At 41.2% G+C, this 27,478-nt stretch overlaps 2 protein-coding genes across 5 annotated transcripts in view; both read left to right on the top strand.

Moving 5' to 3' along the window:
• The window catches only part of miga1 (mitoguardin 1), a 106,020-nt gene extending 100,726 nt beyond the window's left edge, over positions 1–5,294 (top strand). For all 4 annotated transcript variants that reach the window (XM_051933114.1, XM_051933115.1, XM_028811186.2 and 1 more), the window contains one exon: positions 4,039–5,294. In XM_051933114.1, coding sequence (XP_051789074.1) covers positions 4,039–4,257 — 219 coding nt within the window. In that variant the 3' untranslated portion in view covers positions 4,258–5,294. The remainder of the gene's footprint in view (positions 1–4,038) is intronic.
• A 7,167-nt stretch (positions 5,295–12,461) lies between these two features.
• Positions 12,462–27,478, top strand: part of nexn (nexilin (F actin binding protein)) — a 60,655-nt gene continuing 45,638 nt past the window's right edge. The window contains exons 1-2 of the mRNA XM_051933014.1: positions 12,462–12,752; positions 24,969–25,046. Of these exons, the coding sequence (XP_051788974.1) occupies positions 25,020–25,046 (27 nt within the window). The 5' untranslated portion in view covers positions 12,462–12,752; positions 24,969–25,019. The remainder of the gene's footprint in view (positions 12,753–24,968; positions 25,047–27,478) is intronic.

The raw sequence follows: 27,478 nt of genomic DNA, 5'->3' as shown, positions 1-27,478 counted from the left end.
ATTCAGAATATATTAAGGTATTTGTAAAACATAGTTTAAAGAAATGCTTGCATCATTTTCAGATATCTTCAAATATTTTGCCTTTTACTTATTTATTTAAAAACTGAATTTCCATTTTGGGGTCATAAGCAGCAGCATTTCAATCTATAATATGTTGACCACTAAATGCTCATATGTTATATCTTAGATTTTCTAGATACTGTAAGCTCAAAATTCAGTAAGAGTGAAACACAGATAAAAAAAAATTAAAGTATGCATTTAGCTCGGTGAACGAATGTTGTTAACAGGCAATGTACTACTACTGTATTTGCCTTTAAGTTAAATTGTTGACTTTTAAAATATTGCATGTTGTCTTGCTGAAGTACCCTACATTTCATGTAATCTTCAGAAATACAAAAGCAAAATATAGAAGAGTAGTTGCAAATACCCTGAGATAAATTAACTGTGAAATCTTTACTTTAAATGATTAGGTATTTTATACTATGTACAGGAGCATTTTAGATTTTTCTAAAAGGCCAGCAAACACTTCTACCACATAAGTAGTATAATGTTTGTGTTATTATTGTATTACTATTGCCAGATTTCTGTCTGGTGTATAACAAAGAAGCACCTAAAGCTTATTTTCCTTTGCTGCAATATGTGATGACTGTAAACGAGCATTTACTAATATTTTTAGAATAAAAAGAATAATTTGTTTATACTTTTATAATGTTTTTATTCATAATATTTGTTTTTTCACTTCTGAGCTGATTCTGGTTTATGACTAATGTCCTGCTCTGTCTAAGTCTCATTTAGACAGTCTTAAGAAAACAAAGCTGCAATAGTTTTGCAGAGATGGAGAAATGGATATAAGCAGAACATATATTTAACAAAAAAAAGCAAGCAAGATTTTCCTTTAAGTATTTTTAGATTTTATGATTTAAAAAATCCCCTTTCATACACATTTAATGTAATGCAGAGTTTATGGGAGTCACTGACATTTGGAGCAAGGCAAAAACCAACACTTGCTACCACATTGCCCTGGCAACACCACCATACTCATTCAGTTTAAAGCTGTCAGTTAACGCAACACATATATCTTTAGGATGTCATGGGAAAGCCAAAGTACCTACAGAAAATTCTATGCAGACACAGAGAATCTGTGTAAAATCCACAAAGACAATTGACTGGGCTAGCATTTAAACCCAATCAGCTGTGGTTGCTAGACTGCACTACTATCTTGCTGTAAATCCCAATTTATTTTCTTTCTTGTTTTTTGTTTTTTTTTTTAATTTCATTAAATAGAAATTAAATCCGTGTAGTATCAATTCAGGCAATACAGCACTTATTCCATTTTACCCTCCCTCCACCAGTGTCCTTCAAGGTAGTTTTCACTATTAGCTGTTTCATTCTCAGCTGTTGATAATTTATCAACCAAGTCCTGGTGTTTTCTTACGTAAGAGTCAAAAAACAGACCAAGAAACCAACATGATGAATGCAAAAGCAATGCAGAAACCAGCATATTTCTTGATACATGTCTAAAGCATTGGTCACTACTAAATGCAAAGTCAAGTGGTTGGGTTTATTTTGATTTCAGTATTTCACAGTGTTGCATAGATGGAAAAAGCTTGATATGAAACATGCTGTTTGCAAGTATTGTTATATGAAAGTGAAGTACACATACATATTCAGATTTTGTATATGTATTAAATTTTGAATATCCATCCATCCATTATCCAACCCACTATATCCTAACTACAGGGTCACGGGGGTCTGCTGGAGCCAATCCCAGCCAACACAGGGCGCAAGGCAGGAACAAACCCCGGGCAGGGTGCCAGCCCACCACAGTAACTTTTGAGCATTCAAATTTTAAATTGAAATGTGAATGTGTCTACGATTCTAAATATCTTCAGTAATGCACTGGATGGTGTACAGTAGGGGAAATAATTATTTGACCCCCTGCTGGATTTGTAAGTTTGCTCACCTACAAAGAAATGAACAGTCTTTAATTTTTATGGTAGTTTAATTTTAATGGAGAGAGACAGAATATCAACCAAAAATCCTTAAACACATTACATAAATGTTATAAATGTGCATGTCATTCAGTGAAATGAGTATTTGATCCCCTACAACCCATCCAGAATCCTTGCTCCCACAGATGTGTGCCAATTACAATCAGTCAATCAATCAATCAATCAATTAGATACTCTTGATCTCAACTCCTTATGTGTATAAAGCACACTTGTCCACAGAATTAATTTCTTCCATTCCAACCTCTCCACCACCATGAGCAAGACCAAAGAGCTGTCAAAGAACGTCAGGGACAAGATTGTAGACCTGCACAAGGCCGGAATGGGCTACAAGACCTTCAGCAAGAAGCTTGGTGAGAAGGTGACAAATGTTGGTGTGATTATTTGGAAATGGAAGATATTAATGAAAATATGACTGTCCTCCAGACCTATCTACAAAAATAACTACAAACACAAAGGAAGTGCAATCTGACACTATATACAAACCACAAAGGGGACATGAGATCAAGGTCTCTGTTTACCTCAGTCCATGCATGGGCAAAAGGCACATAAAACAAAATATCCATTTAACCTCTTTATACTGACCTGAGATACAAAGTAAAGTGCCAGATGTGTTAAGCAGAAATCCACTGTCACAGAAATGAACAGATGATCAGAATGCACTGACAGTCTTAATCTGAGAATGAGGTACAGTACACTAAAAGTAGCTCTCTTAGTGACCTGGAAAAAATGCAAAAGCCATGCTTTTTGGGTCAGAGACAACTGACAGTTAAAGACAGTAGTAGTAAATGCATTCTCCAGTAACCTAGAGAAAGGTTGGTCTGTGCCTTCCCTCCAAAACCCATTGTGCGGTCTGTGGTAAATCAAGAAACTGAAAAAACAGGCACGCTGTTCCAGTGCCAGCAGAGTGGCCACAATTGTTAGTAATACTTCAATCACACTGAGCGCAACTTAACTGAAATATTTTCACTATCGAGTGGAATGCACTACACCAGGACTATCCCAACTTATCTGTCTGTGTATGGAGTACAAGGTCATACAGTGACACGCGGTCTGGTAAATGACATCACAAAATGTAAAATATGTCATTGGAACAACATTTGAGAAACATAACTTCCAGCTATAAATCCTTCACTTTTTTTATAAACGTCAACTCCAGCACTATGGAAAATTTGTTAACATGTAAATGATGTTTTGTAGACTATACTAATTTTGATTAGGAAATTACAAGACAAAAAAACAGATAATGCTGGTCTCCTTATCGACTTACATAATCCATGTATATGAAATCACAAGATGTTTCACATATGAGAGGAGACCTTTAAGTCCATCAAGTGTGTTTGGTAGCTACTAGCTAAGTTGTCCCAATATCTCATTTGGATACTTTAGAACTAATGAAGCTTTCCACTTCAACTACTGGTAGTTTGTTCCTGATTTCCATGATGCTTTGTGGCTTCCATCTGGAATACACTTTCTCTTAATTTCTATCAGCTTCCTTGAGCTGTGTGTGAATATCACTGTGTCAGGAATACAAAAGCCCCCAAATTCATGTATTACAACTGTAAACTACACATTTATTAAGCTCTCTTCCATTTTTTTTATTGATTCCTACTATTTATTATTTCTGAGTAAATATCTTACTGATGTCTATGCCATAATCTTTCTGTTGCTGCCATTAACGTTCCAATTGAAACATCTGGTTTTAAATGTTATTCGATATATTATGATATTTTGTCTTTTGCTTTCTTGTATTTAGTAACGGCCACTGCTTTGAAGCCAGACTCTCAATGGTGTGATTGAAGGGTACAGCTAAGCATCTGGGAAATGAAAACTTTTCAGTTAAATTATTAATAGTCTCTAATAAAGCCAAAATGCATTTATATTGAAGGACAAACTTGATGAGTAATAGTTAATGTGAAATGTGGGAACCATGCTTCTTGAAACATGTTTAATGTTCACTGGAGAATCTACAGAAGTACTGTATGGCAGTCAGACAAATCTTTTGTTTTTTTCTCCCTCTTTCCCATAGGACCAGGTCCTGATCTTTCTGAAAGACATTTTTGACTTTGAAAAGGTGAGATACAACAGTCTAGAGAGTCTGGCTGAAGACATCCTGCAACTGCTTCACCGGCGTTCCGAGCTTCTAATGGCCTATTTGGGTGTAGATTCGCTGAGGCATGTCAACGGTTGTGTGGTCTCCCACAGTGGTGAAGTGGGCAACAATGAACTGGAAGTAGATATGCAATAGTTTCTGCTCTGCATCCTGATCATCCTGGCTCATTGTTCATATTGTAACAGCTGCAAAAACAACTTACTGTACGTACAGCAGTTCCTGTACAAAAAAGACTCAGGGAGGTTTCCACTGTTTAGAAGGCAGAGTGAAACACCCATTATCTAAACTTGTAAAGAGAAAACACAGACAGTATTAATTGAAAATTCACATTCTGTTTCTTATCATGTTTCTCTGTCACTTTTAGAACTTACAGTACCTACACTGCATTACTTTATGGATTATCTATAAAGCTGCCAAAACGTATTTGTTATTTTCGTTTTGAAGTGGTATGTAGTTATGAATCGAGTCTGTGCTGTAGAAATGGGACAATCCATTATGACTGCACATCCAGTCTGCTCTGCTGTACTGTATGCAACTTCACATTGCTGCTTGATATGCCTTGCAGAGACAATTAATTTAGCACGCCAATCCGTGTAGTCCTAAGACTTTGAAGTTAGGTTGGGTGTCTTGTTTCTGGAATGAAATACAATGTTTAAATATTTTAAGATCCTGCATTTTTATAATAAAATGTATGGCCATTGTGAATGTATCACTTTGTTAAAGAAAGCCTTATACAATCCATGCATTTTGACCACGGTTCACTTTATAATTTATAATTTACAGGGTATTCAAAGTTTTTTTTTTTTCTTTTCAATATACATATTTTCAGTTTTTTTCAGAGTATGAAACTTCTCATATATGTTCATTCATGTATAAATTATACCTACATAAAGTAATAAATACAGTTTCTTCTGTATGCGTGTATAAGTTTCTCTCCTAACAATTTTTTTATTTTTTTCATTTGTTGCATCCATGAGTTTTCTTAGATTACTCTGATTTCCGTCCATATCTCACAAATGCACAGGTAAGATTAATTGCCAGTCAAATGTAGTTGAACGTAAGTGTGCCCTGGCATCCTTCCGGCCTTCATCCTGGATTAGCTTTGGCTAACCCTTGAAGTTTCAGGTGAAGCAAGTCTGAAGTGTAACATAACATTCTATTTTTATCATTGGCCTCTGGTACACATAATGTTGTTGTATTTCTCTCAACCTTTGACCCTGCACTTTTGCATCAATTGTATGTACTTGCTTGGACAATTCAAGGCTGCCATGAGCCGACCTGTACGTCCATTCATGGCTGTGCCATTCAGTGCCCTGTCCAGTTTTGGTTCTTTTGGCCTCTGCATCCTAAAACTGAAATAAATGGGCCTGACAATGGAACTGTGGATGGATCACAACATTAGAACAATTTTGATGAGACCAGGGCATCCTGCCCAAAAGCAGTCTGTCCTTTCCACCTAGCGTCTGCAAAATGACATCAGGCTGACTTTTGACAGTCCTTAAAGTACCACTGTTATTCTGCTGTTGCTTGTGTACTTGGTAGATGTGAAATTCATTAAAAAGCAGCTATGAAATTCATGTGTAGCTGAATATTTTGAATTTTCTACATAACACTGCAATATAAAGGTACTCTAAAAGCTAATTTTAATATACACTTGGGGAAAAGGATTTGTTGTGCAGTACAAGTGTTCCTAATGTTGAAAATGTATTTTGTAATCAGGTGTCTGTTGAATACAATAAAATAATGATTACTATCTTTAAGAAGTGCTGGGATTATTAGCGAGTTGCGACGCTGTTTGCAAGCATGAACTGTTTTAGCAATTTGAAGTAAGTCCAATCCAGTATTAATGGCTAAACTCCCTTGATTTTAATGACTGCAAAGGGATGCACTGACTTTGTGGTGCTACCTGCTGATAGTCAAAGTGTCTCTTTTTTAGACGGCACAGAGAGGCAGCAAAAAGAACCTGAAAAAGTTATTCTTGTGGATCCATTTTTACATTAAAGGAGATTGGAACTGAAGCCCGTTTTTGGATGGCCCTCAACCAGCACAAGTGAAACTTGCCCAGGACACAGTGTCCAAATGTCTTGGCCAGATTTCAATCTGACAATATAATCTTGGACAACAAGTGGACAAATTAAGTCAACAATTCTTCCTGTCACTGCTAGACATTCCCAGACATTAATCAACCCTAAATAAAAAGTATTTCCTAAGTCAGTGGGCCTCCTTATGCAGTGTGAGGTTAGCCAGAATTCAGCTCACTGTGTTTATCTTCATGGATACAGAAATGATTAATTTTTGGCAGTTAGTCTTCTAAAGAAATTCCAAGTCTGGCACAGTATGGGATAGGAGTTGCCCAAGTCACTGAGTGAGATAACCTCTTAACATTCATCCATCTTAATTTGTGTTTAAAAAATAAATATATTTTTGTGCCATATAGTAAAAGATTTGTAAAATGCATAAAGCTGGCAGTTGTGCTTATTTACTTTTATTTGTTTAGCTGATGGTTTTAATCCAAAGAAACCTGCAAAACCCAGCGCTTGGTTCATGTCAGCGGGTGTTTCCACTCACTGGAGGAGAGACAAGGTGAGGAAGTGCTTTATTAAATAATGAAGGGCAATGTCTCATTAAGGTTTGTTTTGATAACTGTTATTTATTTTTCTCAATACAATAACAATAACAGGGGTCTTTTATGGGGCCAGGGAACACCTAGAAATGTTTTCTATTTAAATGAACTGTAATTGGGGGTTTCAAGAATGGATTTGTCCCTTGTTAAAGCAGGGGAGGCGCGCACATCTCCACTATTCATATTGTAGCGTTGCTGAGATGGGGTTCACTTACAATATGAAAAAATTATTATAAAACACTCCGAGTGAGCAGAACGAGACAGACGCAACAGGTCACGAATAAGACTGCTTATTTATTAAACATGCTGAAACTGACATGTCCCCATCTTAGACTGAAGTAATCAACTACAATTATCAAGATCTGAACATTTAGGGGGTATCATTTGTAAAATGGTGCACATGGTTTTTGTTTTTTTTTTTGTCTCATAATTTATTGTACATTTCAAGATATCAAATGTAAAAATGCTATTTTTCTCAAATGTGTGTTTTTGATGTGCAAAATGGTACTTGTTTTAAAGGCAAATATTTAACTTAAATGTTAAATGATCCTTCTAAATGGTAAATGTCCCACTTCAATGATTAAATATCCCACTGAAATGCTAAATATCCAATTTAAATGGTAAATGCCCAACTTATGTGTCCACTTTTAATGATTAAATATCACACTTGAATGCTATTTGTCCAACTTAAATGTCAAGAATCGTCTTTGCCTAGCAGGTTTTCCCTATAAAGTGCAAATATTGTGTGTTAAAGTACCATGTAGTAGCTAAAGATAGTCTAAGTTCTAATCTTTACACTCGAACCTGATAGTGAGAAGAAGTCTAAATGACTAAGTAAAATGCAAGTTTGAAGTGTCCTATTTATACAGAAAATGCTTAAATATTCAATGTCAAAATGTGAAGCCAAGTGTTACAGTATATGCAAACTGGTTCTGGCCACTGTCTCGTACGTCTGTATATTTGCTAAGATGGGGCGTACTTAATCAACAGCACACAGCTTAGAGTGGGGTTCTTCTAAAGAGACAGGTTTTAAAATGAGGGTTAATACATCAAATATATTCAGTGCTCATTTAAGTACTTCTGCACGGTCTAAACATGCAAACTGCCAATTGAAATTAAAAAGGAAGACTGATTTGATATTAAAGCAGACAAGCTTAAAAAGCAAGCAGGAGAGAGAAAGACAGGGAAAACAAAATAATAATAATAATAATAAACCTCATCTGTCACTTTGATGGCTTTAACCAATGTCGCAATGTGTGATTTACAAGTGGACATGGTCTGGCATCAGCTTGAGCTCACAGAGCAGCTCTTAGTTTGTCTCAATGACTTGTGCAAATTCTCCCACATCTGCAGTGGGGTCTTGGAATGTTGTGTGCTCTGCTTAGATTTGCGCAAACTTTATTTATGGCACATCTCGTCTGAGCCGATAGGCAGCTGTAAGAGAAGGTGGGTGCCACCAGTTAGCATATAGTGTAACACTTGGCTTCAAATTTTGACATTGAATGTTTAAGCATTTTCTGTTTACATACGACACTTCAAATTTGCATTTAACTGAATCATTTAGACTACCTTTAGGTACCAAATGCAACTTTAAAACAAGGCATTTGCCCTTTATGTAGAATATTTACCAGGCTGAGAGGAATCTTGACATTTTAGTTGGACATTTAGTATTTGTTTATGTGTGATATTTAACAATTTATGTTGGACATTCAGCATTTATGTGTGACATTTAACTATTTAAGCCAGATATTTAACATTTAAGTTGTACATTTAGTATTTAATTGTGGAATTTAACCATTTAAGTTGGTCATTTAGTATTTGTTTATGTGTAATATTTAACAATTTATGTTGGACATTTAGCATTTATGTGTGACATTTAACTATTTTAAGTTTTACATTTATCCTAACAGGAAGCCCTGGATGACGAGGGATGTCCAGAGTCTGCTGAAAGCTAGGAATACTGCTTTCAGGACTGGGGATGGGGCTCTTTACAGTGTAGCCAGAGCGAACCTGAAGAGAGGCATCCGAGAGGCCAAGGCAGCATACAGAAGGAGGATAGAAGACCATCTGAGGAGCAACAACACCAGGCAGGTGTGGCAGGGTGTCCAGCACATCACCGGCTACAAATCCAGCAACTCCTCGGCCGCTGAGGGAGACGCTTCTCTGGCAGAGGAGCTGAACATCTTTGCCCGCTTTGAGGTGACACCAACAGCAGCTCCATCACAGCAGCCTGTTCACAACAGCAATATACTCACAGTGGAAGAGTGGGAGGTGAGGCGGGTGATGAGGAAGGCTGCAGGACCTGACGGTGTGGCTGGACGGGTGCTGAAAGACTCTGCAGATCAACTGGCCGGAATCTTCACTAGTATTTTCAACCAGTCCCTGTCCCAGGCCACTGTCCCATCCTGCCTCAAGTCCTCAATCATTGTTCCGCTGCCGAAAAAATCCATCACGAACAGTCTGAATGATTTCCGCCCAGTGGCACTCACATCTGTCATCATGAAGTGCTTTGAGAAACTGGTGCGGAGTCACATCTTCGCCTGCCTGCCAGCAGACCTGGACCCATTTCAATTTGCTTACAAAGCAAAGAGATCCACGGAGGATGCTGTGGCCACAGCCCTTCATGCTGCCCTGACCCACCTGGAGCAGCAGGGGAGTTACGCCAGACTGCTCTTTGTAGACTTCAGCTCAGCGTTTAACACCATCCTCCCACAACAACTGGTGTCCAAACTGGCAGATCTGGGACTTCCATCACTCACCTGCAGTTGGATACTGGACTTCCTGTCTGGTCGCTCCCAGAGGGTCAGGCTGGGTCTCCACACATCCACTGCTCTCAGCGTCAACACCGGGACGCCGCAGGGTTGTGTGCTCAGCCCACTCCTCTACACCCTCTACACATATGACTGTGTCCCCACTCACCATAGCAACAAGATTATAAAGTTCGCGGATGACCCGACGGTGGTCGGACTCATCTTGGGCAAGGAGGGTGAGCTGGCATACAGGGACGAGGTGGAGCGACTGTCAAAGTGGTGCACAGTCAATAACCTGCTCCTCAACAGCAAAAAAACAAAGGAGCTTGTTATTGACTTTAGGAAAAACAAAACTGATATCCAGCCACTCATCATTGGCGGGGCCTGTGTGGAGAGGGTCCCGGTGTTCAGGTTTCTGGGTATTGAGCTGGAGGATGACCTGACATGGAGTGCAAATACCAAGGAGCTGCTGAAGAAGGTACAGCAGAGACAGTATTTTCTGAGAATTCTCAGAAAGAACCATCTCCCAAAAAATCTGCTCCTTGCTTTTTATCACTGATCCATCGAGAGTGTGCTCACGTGCGGACTGTGTGTGTGGTACGGCAGCTGCACTTCCTCAGAAAAGAAAGCGCTCCACAGGGTCGTCAGGATAGCGGAGAGAACAATTGGTTGTACCCTCCCCACTCTGGAACAAATCTATACCTCCCGATGCTGCAAAAAAGCAATAGACATTTCACAGGACTCATCACATCCCGGTCATTGCCTCTTCCAGCTTTTGCCATCGGGCAAGGGATACAGAGCTATGAAAACTAGGACAAACTGCCTTAAAAACAGCTTTTATCCAAAAGCAATCATGGCCCTGAACTCAGAATAAAACTGCTCCATATTCTACCAATGTGCAATATAGACCTTAAGTCAACAAGTGCAATTTGTGTATTTTGTAAAGTACTTTTATTACTATTCGGTTTGTTATTATTTTCTACTCTTCTTGTCTTTTTGTCTTTTTAACTCTTATTCCTCACACTGAGTCGACTGACTGCACCTTCAATTTCGTTGTTCCTTTGTAAAAGTGACAATGACAATAAAGATCTATCTATCTATCTATCTATCTATCTATCTATCTATCTATCTATCTATCTATCTATCTATCTATCTATCTATCTATCTATCTATCTATCTATCTATCTATCTATCTATCTATCTAGCTAGCTAGCTAGCTAGCTAGCATTTAAGTGTTACATTTAATTTGCTCATTTAGCATTTAACTGACATTTAACCATTTAAGCTGTAAATTTAGAATATAAGTGGAATGTTTAGCATTTAAGCATGATATTTAGTGTTTAAGTTGGACATTTACCATTTAAGTGCAACATTTAACCACTGAAGTGGGACATTTACCATTTAAGTTATATACTTGCCATTTAAACAAGTGATTTCACATTTTACACATCAAAAATGCACACATTTAAGAAAAGCATTTTTACATTTGGCATCCTGTCTGTTCAACAAATGATGGTATAAAAAACGAGCACACCGTTTTACAAATGGCACTCCTGAAACATTAACAGTCCGTCTGCGCTGCTGCAGTTATTAGCGTGCACTCCACTGAACTAAGAGTACAATCATTAAGATGTTCGCTCAGCAGAATGTCACTGCTCCAAGCTGCCTTTACTTGGCTCATCGCAAACAAAAAGAAGGGAGCCTGAATTATTTCAAGACTGTAAGAACTTTTTTGACCAGAGATACTGTTGATACAGTGAACAGTGTATTTTTAATACTTAAGTAGACTTAATAGCAGGTGCTTTAAAACGTCTAGTGAAGCAGATCTCGTGGGCTGATTTTACTTTGGCCCAAGTCCCTTTCCAGAAAGGTAAGTCGTCTTCTAATCGAGTATGGCTGTTTAGGTATAGTCTACGTTACAACACTGGCCATGCTTCTCTTGCCCCATTTTTTTATGCCCCCCTGGTGGCTAGCAGTGTGGATTTCTTGTTCTTCCTTAATTAATTATATTTTAATTTTGCTGCCCTTTAAAACCGCATGTGATCAGGGTTAAATGTTGCTCATTAAACTCCAGGTCCCCAAAGCCACCTTAATGGGGCCGACGTGTCTGCACATCATCCTACTTTAATTTCATTGATTTCTTTTAAATCATTATGTTGTATGAAGTAATGAGTGTAAAATAAAAGTCCATCCATTCATCTCCTGTCCCCACGTGATCCAATTCAGGGTCATGGAGACAACAGCCGAACCCGGCAGCACGGGGGCAAGGCAGGAAGCATCCAGAAACTTAGGTTCTGTGTTTTAATGTTGTAAGTTAGACGAGCACTGGACGACCCCTGCATGAGGTGCCAGTCTATCACAGGACACATTCACTGCCATACTGGATTGATTCTGCGTCACTACTTAACCTCAATGTCTTTGGGATGTGGGAGAAAAAGCCACTTAGACATGGGCAGAACTGGCAAACTCCACACAAGGAGTGACTGGCCGGATTTCGCTGGGACAGAGAGGAATACAAATTAAAAACCTTCAACTTAGACAAAGCCATGGCAATTAAAAAAGAAGGCAGTGTGGCAGATCACTTAGCGAAAGGTTTGCCAACCTGATACCCCTCGTTGACTCACTGGAGGTCCCAGTGGTCTTGCTGTAAAAACAAAAAGTGAACAATTCTAATTCACTCTAGAAAGGCACTATAAACGTAAAGGTCACCTATATCCAATGGAGTGCAATGTTTAGTCTTAGTATGTTGAAGCTGACGTGGAGTCCATTACCATTCGATCGATTTTGATTTCATGGCAGTGCCTTTCACTAGAAGGCAGCAGACTCAGGCACTCCTCTGGTGTGAGCCCACGGCCAGGCGACGCGACACGAGCACTGAGCTGGCAGAGGGGTGGCGTCTCCACACTGCAGACCGATGGCTGTCCTGACCAAAGGGGGCAGGGGGATTGGATGGACAGGGAGAACCGCGTGTGTGTGTGTGTGTGTCTGTTGGAACAGCTGAAGCCCCGGATCGTCAGGAATGCGGTAGATGGTGAGAGATTCAGGACTTTTATGGAAAGCAGAGACTGGCTGAGACGTAACTTCACCCGAACGACATTGAGTTGGACTCACAGGCAGCGCGCTCGTCTCCGCGTCGGCCACTTTGGATTGGAGTTTATTCGCTTTATTTATTTACCGACGCCCAGTCTTCTGTGCCGCAAGGATATCAATTTGGGGAAAAAAAACAAAACCTGACGGACGTACCTGTTTTAAGAAAGGTAAGTATCCATTGATTTTTTTAAATTACCTTACACATTTGAAGATGTTGCTCACTAAAGTGGATTTTCCCGTTGCCCTCGTCAGACGCGTTTCCAGATCTGTACGTGTAATCGGAGCGGCACATATATTGTACTCGAGGTGGTTATATAGCGCCTACGCTTCGCAGCCGAGTCTGAACGTTTTTGTATTTTATTGGCATACAATCAGGACACCTTCGATCGCCACCAAGAAAAATTTCCAACTTATATGGAAAAAGTGCGACACGTAAATTCCCGTTACTTTTAAACCATAGCCCATTAAATACAGAAAGTCGCTTTTAGATTTGAATTTTCTTAGATCTTCAAAACACGTAAGGAGGTTTATAGGGAGAATGAATTCACTTTGAAAAGCCAGCAGCAGTGACCGGAGCAGAGCACATGTGGGGACGGGTGGCGCAGCGATGAGGGTGCCACCTCAAAGCCCGTTAACCTTCACAGTCACCTCGTCCCCACGTGGGTTTCATCTCACAGCGCACAGTCATTAAATAACGGCTGCATTGCCTCAGTGAGGCTGGTCTACCACGCACTAAACACAGGGCTGGTTTTCCGTCTCGCACCCGATGTAGACTTCTGTCGGCTCGTAATGGATGGACGGACTTTTCTATTAAGGGATAATAGCTGGCGTAGGCTGACTAGTCTGAAGTTGGCTATTTATTCGCCCGATACACATTCTGATTCCGTTCCACCTTAAATTTCTGCGATACTGCGCATTTTAGCCAGTAGACTGCTAGCCTGTTCAAAGACGCGTGAAACCAACTTCTTAAACTCGCGATGTCCTAACTTCCAAGTGATCGCCATGTTAACGCTTTTTGACCACAAAGCACGTTTTTATTTTGTTTACTTTTTTTCCGACGCACTTTCAAAAACTCGTACTTGCGCAGGATGGTAGTGCTGTACTGCGACCACTAGATGGCAGCAATACAAGCGCGACAACAAACGGCACCGGACAGCCTGGAGCGAGGGGCTCGGACACGGGGGTTATCAATGGGGAGATATAAATATTACCATCATCCCTTCATACACGACTGAGCAAAACCTAAATAAATCAATACAAATATCAAACACGCCTCAGTTCTAATTGGGCCAACAATATTAAAAACATTCAAGAACGGCCAAAACCAACATATGTTTTAACTTTGCTCGGATATTTTTCATTTCTGTATCTGTTTGTTCTCTTCTGCCTTTTAATGTTTTCATACATCCGCAAGCCAAGAGCAAGACATAAAAAGCTGTTGCTTTTGTCCACCTAAAAGACAATTTCTTTTCGTCTGTTTCCTTCACAATGCGTATTCATTCGTTTGCAGGCAATGGCATCTTAATGTTGCACACAATGGCACAACTTTTTAAAAATCTTTTTTTTTTTGCCATACTTACTTTACAGAAACCATTAAACAATATTCTAATCATAAATAAAGTTAGAAAAAAAACTGCTGCTTTTAGTGGATTCTACACTAAATTCTACACTAATGAGTAGACCCCAGCACTTTCTCTAAGCCAGTTTGGTCACAAGTGACACGAGGGGTTTGTTTCAACGCTCCGCTGCCCGGGCCTCCTAAGTGCAGACCCCAGTCCTGTGTGGACTTTGTACAGGGCCGGCCTTAGGCCACTGCAACCTATGCGGCCGCAGTGGGCCCCGCACTTTCATAGGCCCCGTGCTAATTCTAGGTGTAAATTATTAAATTAAACCATTAAAACTTATAATCATGTATAGGTCAGCGTGTTTATTGTTTTTACAGTGTTTTTTTATCTATTACGTCGTTGTTTCAAGTGATTACGACAAGTAAATAAAATTGAAAAAAAATTGTAGCTGCTCGGGTGCTTTATCTCTAAACTCGTCATTTAGGGGAACTTGGGGTAAGATGAAACAGACACCGTTCTTAACCTTATGATGGCTCAGCTCAGTGAAACCAATCAAATAGGAGGAGCTATTTATGGAGATGATGTTATTGATTTTTTGGATGAATAGTTTGAAATTTACCGGCAGTGGTTTAAATTTTCTCTTTTCTGCCAGACGAAGATTTTTTCACCGGTGAGTAAAGCTTGTTCCTCAGAAACAAGCGTTGTATAAAATTCGAAGATCCTGTACATTGATAACCCACCCTATGTTAACAGTCAGCCATAGAATCATCGGCACGTCAACTTGTATCTTTATACAATTTGTTTTATGAATAGTCTCTCATTTCAAATGTTTAAGATAGTTTTACAAAATAAAATAATGTGATTCGTTCACCCAAACGATTGTTTCATCTTACCCGTAGTAGGGGTAAGATAAAAAACAATTTTTTTCACAAACACTTGCTCAAAACGTACCGATTCATCCCTAAGCGACAAGCGCATGCATATGCAGATCATTAACAATAATTTGACTGAAAATTACTGGTAAAAAGCAAAAAATGTGGATTTGACAAGGAATTTTAAAAAGTGGTTCATCTTACCTCAAGTTCCCCTAAATTGGTAGACTTAAGGTATTTTTTTAAATTTTATTTACTCGTAATCAAATGCAAACGTGACATAATCAAATGCAAATTGTCGTTCAAACGTTAAATCACGTAATCAAATGCAATAACGACGTAATAAATCAGTAAATACTTTATTTTGTTCATTTTTCATTTTTTTAACTGTGGCATCTGGTGAAAGAAGCTTCTCGCGCCTCAAACTAATCAAAAATTACTTGAGGTCAACAATTCACGAAGATAGATTGAACAATTTGGCAATTCTTGCTATTGAGCGTGATCTATGTAGGAAACAAAATTTTGATGATGTACTGTATGACTTCGCTACACGCAAGGCTCGTAAAGTAAAGTTAATTTGATCGTGATTTTGTACTTAGTAAAGAATGAATAAAATGCAAAGACGAATTTATTTTCTAATACAAAATCTTAATTTTCACGTATTATCCTTACCCCTACCCCGACTGGGCCCCGCGCAATCCGTTTCGCATAGGGCCCCGCAATTGTTAGGGCCGGCCCTGACTTTGTATGCTCCCCCCATGTCTCAGTGGGCTTCTCTTAAGGTGCCCCGATCCCCCCCACGCTGCGCATGTCCCATCAGCTAGCGGTGGCTCAAAATCTGCATTGAAATTAACAGGTTTGGGAAAACTGGTGCTGGTCCATGGTGGTGCCTCCCTGCTCCGAGTTGGGTTTCCTGGTCTCGGTTCTCCTCGTGTCCGTGTGGTGTGCAGGTTAGCAGACTGGCATCCAGTCCAGAGTTGGGTCCTGCCTCACCCCAGCTCCAGCACACTACAGCCCCCTTAAACTACTCGGGTGGGAAATGTGAGTCGGACAGAAGAGCAGAAAGAATGAGCCGGTAATACTCAGAACTTGCTCTTAATTTTTCTTCCGCAGCTAATCCTGCAGGTGTAGAGAAAATAGTGCCATGTTCGATTTGTGGCAGAAACCATCCTGGCACCCATCACTTGTGGTCTCACGTAATTCTGCTAGCCTTATCTTTGAAGAATAACGTCCACCAAATAACTATCTGCATATTAAAAAAAAAAATCATTCTTCAACAGCACATTAAAGACACTGAACATGTTAGCAGGTCAACGCAGTGACACCTTCTGGGCCCCCTTTGGTCATCCCACCCACTGTATGGCTGGACACTGCAGCTCCAGTCAGGTTCTGTGACTTTATCAAGCTTGGTGGGTGGCAATGTGGGCCTCAGTTTATCTGTAGCAGCCATTTCTACAAACCTGAGATGAAAGGCAGTCCTCTTCACTTTTTTGAGGGCCCAAATGGTTTGGGACCAGAATGCACCAGCAGTTCATTGTCATTGTAACAAAGTGTGGCAGTTTACAGTGGACAACTGCCAACTCTGCTTAATCTAGTTTGGGGTGCTTGGAGCATCGGGTGCCAGGTATACGCTTAGAAATAAAAGGTGCCAGAGCGGATCTTTAGGGCGATGACATAGGTCAACCATTTTGGGTCCCCAAAGACCCTTCCATGTGTGAAAGTTTCAGACAGAACCTGAAATTATTTAGCTCTGTGACAGGCTCCATGTAGTAAGTAACCATGAATAGATGGTGACAGATTTGTGAAATACCAGTGGGTCAGGGTGTTGCTTACGTTAACCCTGACCAAGTCCAGGCTTTCATAATCTGTTAGGGTCCTGCTAGGTAGCCTGCCAAACTTTAAAGACACATTAGAAAGTTTTTCAAAGAACAAAGAACTAATGTCATATGTAAAGAACCCATCCCAGAATAAAACAATGCTTTGTCAGACAATAGTTCTATGAGGAACCACATGACCCAGTAAAGAACCATAAAGTGTCCCTGAAGAACCAGCATTTTTAAGTGTGGAGCAGGACGCCCTGGAGAGGCGGCCAGTCTAGTGGACTCGGTGCTTTACCCGACATCCGTTCTGAAGTGTAACATCATTGGGTTGGTGGTGGAAAATCCACAGAGACTCAGACGAGCTCTTCATGGACAGCCGCCTGGGCCTGGATTCTGACCCGGTGAAGCTACAGTAGATCTTTGCAGCACTGACCACAGCGGTGGCCTAGCAGATACTTGGGAAAGGAGGACTGGGATTTAATCGTACAAAATAATTTTAAGAAACTGTCATCAGAATGAGCTCCCTTCTTAGTTTGGCTCCTCCATGTCGTGCACTTCATCATTCCATTCTGTTTCTTGCGCCAATTCATTTCTCTGTCATCGGCGTAGTTTTATTTAGCAAATCTTTCCGCCTGATCACCATTTGAATGGTTTCTGATGGTTTACAGCCTTGCTGCCTGTTACATTTTCGTTTTCCCCTCAGTTCACTACATAAGCACTGGGGGGACACCCAAGCAGACAGCTGACATGGCGTCGTGTGCACCTGTCGCTCCTCTTCAACGGCTTCCTGCTTTCCTAACACCTTCAGCAACCACAAAGCAGCTCAGGCAGATGTGAAAGTCCACAGAAAATGACCGCAGCTGCTTTAGGAAGCGACAAGACTGGCGACTCCAACTTGGCGTGGCTTGAGCAGGTGTGGACGTGTGCTCAGCTGTGTGCCCGCTGCCTTCCATGGAATGCTGATATGACAAGATGGCAGCAGATGACGGAATAAAAACAATTAATAACAATCAGAACGTACAAGGAGACAGAACAACAACACAATAAACTGAACAGCACAAAGTGAGGCCGATCAAATCTGAAAGTGCAGACCTTGAAAGATGTTCGAATCCTTAAACGCTAACTGGAAGTGGTCGAGTCTGAGGACACGTTTCTAACGGCTAGTGGCAGCTGAGGATCACCGTCGGGGGGCAGCCACAGGGAATGTGTGAGAATATTTGGGGGGGGGGGGGGGGTAGCTGTGACAGTTCCAGGGTGACATGATGACACAAAGAGGTTCAAGTGAGAACACATGCAGCACAGTTGGCACAAAGTCTGAAAAGAAGCCCATTTCACGGGTCTGACCTAGAAGGGGGGGGTGGCACGGTGGCGCAGTGGTAGCGCTGCTGCCTCGCAGTTAGGAGACCCGAGTTTGCTTCCCAGGTCCTCCCTGTGTGGAGTTTGCATGTTCTCCCCGTGTCTGCGTGGGTTTCCTCCCACAGTCCAAAGACATGGAGGTTAGGTGGATTGGTGATTCTAAATTGGCCCTAGTGTGTGTGTGCTTGGTGTGTGGGTGTCCTGCCCAGGATTGGTTCCTGCCTTGCACCCTGAATGGGCTGGGATTGGCTCCAGCAGACCCCCGTGACCCTGTGTTCGGATTCAGCAGGTTGGAAAATGGATGGATGGACCTAGAAGGGATGAAGGGGTGTGGAGTAAGCACTTCAGCAACAGACTGCAAGAGGAGGACGGGCCCATCATGTGAAGGTGACAGAAGACAGTGCAATGTCAGCGGACGGTTAAAGACAACTCCAGCTTCCACACAAAAGTGGTAGGAATAGCTGACTACCACCATCCAAAAAGCTTGACAAGGAGCTTTTAAACTGCAGCATCTTTAATAAAGGCTAGAGGGGATGGAATCGCCGAAGCTGGTGGTACCAGTCAGTTCTATCCCCCGTGCCCACCCACAGTGCTACACTAAGACTTATAAATGGGTAGACTGCTAGAGAGCACAGCCTTTAGTGTTTTAGTCTCAATGTACCAATGAAGAAATTAGAAAATCATTTAACACAATTACTGCGGTGGGTTGGCACCCTGCCCAGGATTGGTTCCTGCCTTGTGCCCTGTGTTGGCTGGGATTGGCTCCAGCAGACCCCCGTGACCCTGTGTTTGGATTCAGCGGGTTGGAAAATGGATGGATGGATGGATGGATTTAACACAATTAAAGGTGTGAAAGTGCCGCTATTATAACTCAAAGACTCAAATTATAACTTGTAGCCCCTGAGGCCCACAGAAAACAGAGTTTGATGCGCTAGGAAAGTTCAGTAACTACACCCCCCCAAAACCCCGAAAAGAAAGGTCTGAGTGCTTCTCGCATCACATGGACAGAGGGGTCTGGCCTGCAAATAAACTTAAAAGCATGCCTGTGCACTAAGTATTGTGTCCCCATAAATAAGCTGCCAATACGGGCAGATGAGTTGGAGGTGGCACAATGGTGGCGGGCTGGGGGCGGTCTTTTCTCAGGGTACTCCTCATACATCCCAAAAATACATAAAGTAGGGTAACTGGCACAAACTAAATTGGGTGCCCTGTGATGGACCATCCTGGGTTCACTCCTGTCTTGTGCCCAGCTATCTAGGTGGTGTCCCAGAACTGTACTGAACATTTTTCGGGAGAAGTGTTATGTTGAATAACGTGGTGATTGTTCCAGTGGGGCTGCCATCTAGTGCTCCGGGGGAGGTAATGCCCTATGTATGTTCTCTCACCTCGGTCCTTCCTTATCGAAGGCGTCCCGACCAGGTAAAGGCCCTGGCCGTCTGCCACACATCTTAATAAAACCTTACATGCACACACAAACAGCAAAACAGTTAAGACATTTTAAGATTTTCAAAATAGTGCAAATGCATTCAAGTTCTCTTCACTACAATTCTGTGGCTGTATTGAATTCTTCTCAATTCTGTACTTGCTGTGTTGAATTCTGTCATTTCCTCCTTCCTTTATGTTGAATTTTCTAACCCGTTTAATCCAGACAAGGGTCACGGGGGGCGCTGGAGCCAATCCCAGCCAGGAACAAACCAGGAAGAAGCCCACACAGGCACAGGGAGAACATGCAAAGTCCACGCAGGGAGGGCCCAGGACTTGAACCCGGGCCACCTTACTGTACTTGCCTTTGAATTTTAGATGCTAATTATGTTGAGCTCATCAAAGGCAGATTCCTGAATTGTGCTGTGAACTCTCCTGAAAAAAAAAATGTAATGCAAATGGCCAAATTCTAAATCTGCGATTAATTCTGCTGCTAGATCTATAAATTGAAATAAAACAAAGATAACATCTGAGCGGACCATGAGGTAGGTCCTCTATAAGAACAGCACCTTAATAACCGCTTACATACAACATCAACCTAAGGCTACGAATGGAGGGCCTGCAATAGCAGCCTCTCCATTGTGAAGTGACACCTCTTCACGCTTATTTTCTGCCTTATGTGACAACTGGTGACCCCATTGCTTCACTCATTCATGAGTTTAGGTCTCCTGTTCTTTGATGACTGCCCTAATTTTGCACAGTTGTTTTTTCCCAACTTTAATTGAAATAATTTGTTTAATCAAAATAAGATCATCTTTTCAAACAGGATCATCTCAGTATGCTAGCAGCCACACCACATGCACTTCAGAGGAGGTCACCCACACCTGAAGCTAAGCATGTTCAGGCCCAGCCAGTACTTGGATGGGAGACCAACCATGAAAAAGCTTGGGTTGCCATCGTAAGAGGTGTTGGTGATGCCAGAGGGGCGCCTACCCTGTGGTCTGAATTTGGACCCCAGTGCAATGATGGGGTCACTGTGCTGAAAAATGGCACCGTCCTTCAGATGAGACATAAAACTGAGGTGCTGACTCTCTGTGGTCATTAAAGATCCCTTGGCATCCTTTGTAAAGAGTAGGGTGTAGCCCAATGTCCTGGCTAACCACGACCTCATCCATTCTGACCCTCTAATCATCCCTTGTCAATGACTGCCTGTCTCTCCCACCCCTTCACCACTTAACAGGTGATGTGTGGTGAAGATAAAAATGACTGTCGTCATCCAGGTGGCTGCTACATATTAGTGGTAGTTGACGTGGCTCCCCACACACTGAAGAGCTTTGAGTAGTGAGAAAATCTGCTATATAAATGTAGTGAATTATTATTATGAATCAAACAAGAAAATAGCTTTCTGAAATGTCACAGCAAGCAGGCAATGCGGTGCTAATGAGTTTAACATTCCGGTCAGTTTCTTAGCTTCATCCATGGGTCCACCATGGATCATTAGAGTGAGAAAACGAGTAGACATTTATCATGTTGATATTAAAATAATAAACCTTTAGGATCATGTCAAGGCCAGACAGAAGAGTAAACACAGATTAGACCCCTTCTACCCCAAAGCTGTCTGCTTTGCTACGGTCCAAATAGTTAGCAGAAGAAGACGAAGTGTGGGAATGACACATTATCTCATGCATCACAGAGCTGTACACTGATTTTAAAGAGTAAATAGTCATCTATTTTAATAGTCATCTATTTTCTGGTTTACGATTCAGAGTAAACTGTGAAGACTGGGTCCAAACCTGGGAAGGACAACAGGGTACTGACACTCAGTTTATAAGGTTATGTCATGGCTGCAGAAGGAAGCCCATGGGAATATTGGAATAACACACTGTGCAGTGAAGGTAACCGAGCTCAGAATCAAATCAAAATACTCAGATTGCGTTCTGACAGCCTACCCACTGCTCAACAGCATGAAATAAATGTTTCTAATGATGGGGGCATAAGACAAGTTCATGTTTCATGGTGACTAAGCGACAAATACAGAGGTACTGTGAATTACATTCATGTATGAACAACAAATTTAATTTGTAATTACTGATGTAACATACTGTACATAATGGCTGCATATTATACTCATGAACGCGCGCGCACACACACACACACACAGACACACGCGAGTCAAACCCACTCTCCGTCTGCCGCCTGGCCCAGTGTGTTGGGAACAAGCCAAGCGTGACAGAGATGCCCTCTCAGGCCTCAGCTGCAGTTTCCAACTCTTCCTGTAGAATTCCCAACTAAGGCTAAGCGAGATCTGCACATCCTCAAATGTACCCGGGTCTTGCCCCAGGTGGTCTCATCTGGTGCTCTTGTTTACATAATGTTATGTGTAAATCATGTAATGCGGCTCCTCAGGAGCCTGTAGAGGCAGGAGTTCTCCATTACATTCATTACGACAGTTTAAAGCCACCTATTAGACTTTCGGAAGTGGAAGAAAACTCCTCACAAATTAACAAATTCAGCAAAGGTCATAGTGACCAGTGGCCTTATTTATGAAGCTTGTGTATTTAGAAAAAGAGGCTTGAAATGTGTATACTCACACAAATGTCAGGATTTATAAAAGAAGACCTGACAGGGGAACTTGGGTATATTTACGGCAACTCTGAGCCAATCGTATGCAACATTTCGAAAAAACTGGGAAATGACGACACCCTTGATCAAGTAGGGGAATGCAGCTAAACCAGCTAAATGAACACTCACACGTATAATAATTCATATCACCAAGCTGTTATTACAATATGCATTTACGTGGCAAAAAAAGTGATGAATATGATGTGCAGATTGGATTTCAGTTCCTTTTTAAGAGGGCCAGTGCTGCGTATTTGCACTGAAGACTTTTCCTCAGTTTACATCGGCTAACTTGTTGTCACTTCTTGGGGAACTGACAGGTCGGGAATATCTCCGCCAAGCTTCACTCCGTCGTACCCGCTGTGCTGGAAGCCATTAACTGTCTGGTGAGGGGGCATACCATACCATTTTTGTATGGTGTGGGTGCACATGTAAAACACAGCAGGTTTTGGCCAACATAATAATGCAATATGCAGCCCTGTCCGATTCTCTTAACGTAATCGGAGCATTTTACTGCACTCACATTGCAATAAGGGCACCGAGTGAGAATGAAGCTGCTTTTGTTAACTGTGAGCAGAGACATTTAAAAAATACACAAGTCATCTGTAATGGTAGGAGGTGGCTGACAAACCTTACGTCTCTGTGGCCTGGGTCAGCCTGCGATTCATTTATTTTGAGACAAAGTAGTCTAGACAGATGTGATGTTGCTGAACTTGGTAGCTGGCGTGTTGGTAAGGCATCTGGCTGACCTTTAGTTTTTCAGACGGCTTGTACTAGACTTTGTAACAGCAATCATGTGTGATAAAGGTGATAATGGCTCAGATGCCGGCACCTCGCACCTTTCCCTGACCCCCAGAACACAGAGGAGAGGCGCTATAATGCCACACATGATGATTTTGTACTCACAGACTCTTGAATGCAGGTGGTGGAGTTTCAATGTGTCAGGTGTGGGGCTGCTTGGGCAGCCAGTGGAGTTCTGGGGCCTTGTGATTGCATTTGTTTGAGGCCGATTAGCATGCTACATATATGGATGTTTTAGGGAGGTGTTCGAGGCACATTCCCATACGCATATTTACAAAGTGATTGTGATTTTTAAAGGAAGCAGCCGAAAAAAGAAGAAGAAGAAATTGTGTAGAAATGTGCGTACACCAGATTTTACAAATCTGATATTTTTGGGGTGTACACATTTTTTTGCCGTGTACATATTTTCACTCTCATATCCACGCAAAGTTTTACACATGAGGCCCCAGGTCGGTGTAAAATAAACTGAACGTTTTTATAAAAATACTGCATAAAACAAAAATCACATTTTTCCTAACATCTGTGCGCTGTGCTCTAAGCAGGCAGGGTGGTGTAGTGATTAAGGTTTTGGACTTCAGACTCTGAAGTTGTGGGTTCAAATCCTACTACTGACACTGTGCAAGTCACATGACCTGCCTGTGCTCCAATTGGAAAACCAAAAAGAAATGGAACCAATTGTAAGCCTCCTTAGATAAAGGCGTCGGCCAAGTAAGAAAATGTAACTGCTCTACTGGTGTCCATTTTGAATGTAAATCCTTCAACCTCATCAAACAGCCCAGATTTTTAGTTATCAATCCCGTTCCATTGCCAGCTATGGGGTGAATGTGTAACACAATGTAGGAGCACCAATTCCGAGCGTCTGAGAGAGTGCCCACCCGTGTACTGCTTACGTTCTCAGTCACCTTCATAATGGACGCTTTTCACAAGAGAATGATGGAGCAAAGTAAACTATGAAAAAACTACAATGGGAAGAAATTAAAGGAGTGAACGTATATATTTGTATCACATAAATAATAATAACAAACATTAAAATGTGTCATGGTAGAAAATTTATAAATGACCCACTTATTTTTAGTTTTTAAAAAAATAAAGCAATTGATTTATACTGGACTGGATCTGGTGAACCCAAAAATAATGATGACATTGCAAATAATGTGACCAACAATTTACATGTTTATAAATTAATAAGGATTGTACATTATGGGACGGTGATGTTCATTGTAGTGTTAACAATAAAGTTAGCTAAGAAACGTTGAAGCTGAAAAATAAAGAATCTACTGCTCAGAGTATTCCAGGCTTTTACTCTTCTGTGTCAAAGGAATATACTGAAGCTGCAGCCAGGGAAGCTTTGATCGTTTCTATAAATGCGGACTGTGACCTCCATGGAAATGATACTGTAACTCACTGAGCCCTTCCTCAAAATATATTTCTACCCTTCTACAATTATCATTATTTCAAACAGCAGGGTGGTCTGAGCCAATCTTGAGAACATGGGACTCTATAAGGTAACACACCATAGCGGGGCACTTTTACAAATCCTAATTCATAACAAGCAATTTAAAGACGCCAAAGTGCTGCATATCACAGGCTGATACAGAAACAATGCGTGAGCTCCACTCGGACACTGACAGAGCTGGAGATTCAAGGCCTAGAGTTGTGAGGCAGCAGTGCTAACCGCCATACTTCAAATAAATTCCCTGTGTATCCAGCGCTAAGAAAGTTTAAACATTTACCAAGAAGCTCTCACTAACATGACTGCATGTATATTTAGAGATATCCAAGAATGACTCACAGTCAGAAATTCATTAAAGTATCATGTAAAGCTCAGATTACAAAATGACTACAATATAAAAATGCAAAAAGACCCAGTGCCTGTAATTTACTACATGAATAAATTCAACTGAATGTACTTTTATGTTTATTTGTAGGTGTTCAAAAGTAAGTCCAGTGCCCAGTCAAAGTGTCTATAAGGCGTAGCCATGACTGATGTGGCACAAAAAACTGAGGTAAGAGCTGCTCGCCTGGCTAGGGGGCTACTTTGGTGGGCCTTAAACAGATTCAAACAAATGCAGATATGAAGTGCTTTTTAAAGTGCATGCTGTTAGCTTCAGAGATTTTAATCTGTGTATGTGCCAGCTTTCAAAAGTTTGGAATCGACCGTACACCTTACTGCTTTTATAGAAATCGATATTTTTTTAAAAATTAAAGTTCAGTTCAATTGATTTAAAAATATATACCTTACTAGTGCTGCAAATGGCTGTTACTGCTTGAAATGACTGATTTCTAATTTATCATTCACATATGACTGCAAAGCCCCATTTTCAGCAGCCATTCCTTCAGTGTCCTAACTCCCTTAGCTCATCCTTAAAGAGTCATGTGGAAATGGAAATTGGAAATGGAAATTCAATAAAACGAGGAAGTTGTCTTTTCTTGGGTTGCAAGGTACTGGAATTCCTAAAGTTAATTTCTGGATTCTGAAATGGCCAAAACAAAACAGTATTGTAAAGAAACACATCAGTTTATGGTTGTTTCTGTTCTATGAAAGAAAAGTTATTCCAAGTGACAGCTGACCAATAAATGTAAGAGTCCATACAAAGGGGTCCATCAGTGTCGTGAGGGAAAGGGGGCAAGCTGGATCTAACCCGGCTAGAAGAAGAAATGGAAGGCCCAGATGCACAACTGCACAAGAGAAGATGTTGATTGGAGTGTCCAGTCTGAGAAGTGAACACTGTACAGGTCCTCAGTCGGGTGCTCCTTAAGTAAAGTACACACTGACAACAGTGCCATTTACAACAGTGAAGAAAAAAGGGCAAAAGAATTCTGGACTTTGCAGTGACTTCTGGGGGATTCCAGACTTTTGCCCATTTTAACCTTTTTTTCCAGCTTTTTCTTTGAAATTCTGCCTCAAGTTCAGTATGCTGGAGTTGTCTTTTCACTGCTGGGGGTGACATTGGTGTTTGATGTATACTATTTAATTAAGTGAAGTCCAAATGAGGACCGTTAAGGCGTCTGTTTCTCAAACTACGGACCGTACTCCTCATGTGCAGTTGTACATCTGGGCCTTCTGCTTGTATCTTTGTTCCAGTCAGGTCCAATTGCCCATTTCTCCCAAGACAGTAGCCAGCACATTTGTATGAATTCTTAACTTTCTTGGCAATCTGTGGCATGGAGTAAACTTCAATTTCCAAAAAAAAAACAATTAACTGGTGTGTTTCTTTAGAAAGCCATTTCATTTTGGGTTTATTGAACCCAGAACTGAACGTTAGGGATGGCAGTACCCTGAAACCCAAGAAAAGACAATTTACTTTTGTGGCCAGCGGGGGGTGAGGGGCTCCAGCTCCCCAAACACCTGACACAAGTATGGAAGCACAAAGAGAGTTTTTATTGTGGCGAACTCTTCCCCAAGCGTTTCCCACCACAGCAACAAGTACAGTTAAGCCCAATAGCAAGCACACAGCAATACTTTTGTCTTCTCTCTATCCCTGTCTCTCCCATGGTCACCTCCACACAAGCTTCATTCTCATTCCTCCAGACTCTGGCTCGTGGAGCTGAGGCAGCCAGTTTCTTTTATGCAGCACCCAGGAGTACTTCCAGTGAACCAAAGGAATGGCTTGGGAGCACTTCTGGGTGAAGTGGGAGCCCAACAAAGTAGGGTTCACCAATTCCCACAGCACCCTCTGGCAGCACCCATGGAAATAAACAGGGCTGAGTCAGCAATCTCCAAGTCCCATGATGCTCTGTGTGAATCCGGGGCACCGCTGCAGCCCAGGGGAGCTGCCACCTAGTGGTTTGGGGGAGGCAGTGTCCTACAGGAGCTGCCTTCCTTCATCCTTCCACTTGATGGGCCCAGTAAGGATGCTGGCTCTCCCTCACACTTGGTTTACTGAAGAGAATGACAAGTTTCAGCTGTGCTAACATGGACACAAAGCTTTCTCAAATAATCAATTAGCATTTAAACACGATTAATTAAGAATGAGCTAGGAGAGTTTACCATTAGGGCATTGGAGAGAGAAATGGTTAAAGAAAATTGGGCTTAGTAGTCATAGATCTGAATTATAAATCAACCATTTCAAGCACTAATAGCCATTTGCAATATCAGTAATATCTTCATTGTATTTTTATTTAATTTTATGTTACCTTGATAAAAAGTGTCACGGACATTTGTGGGCGATTCCAAACTTGAGGGTATATTGTGCATAACACAGTTTTTACTTCTGACACTCTTATTGGGGTTTTAAAAGTGTTTATGGTTTGTAAAACGGATTATTTTGTTAAAGAGTATGACAAGTAGATGTTTTAATATTGTTCAGAACACTTCTGTTAACAAACACTGTTGATCTCATGTAGTTGGGTTTGACATCTTTGGAGAGTGGGAGGTTATTCAGCTTATTAGCAGATTAATATCCACATATCCTCCTGTGTGTTGTGGTCTTTGAGC

Source organism: Erpetoichthys calabaricus, chromosome 10 (genome assembly GCF_900747795.2).
Source record: "Erpetoichthys calabaricus chromosome 10, fErpCal1.3, whole genome shotgun sequence".
NCBI classification, from domain to species: domain Eukaryota; kingdom Metazoa; phylum Chordata; class Cladistia; order Polypteriformes; family Polypteridae; genus Erpetoichthys; species Erpetoichthys calabaricus.
Note: the sequence above shows the minus strand (reverse complement) of the source record. Positions and strands in the feature narration are given on the sequence as shown.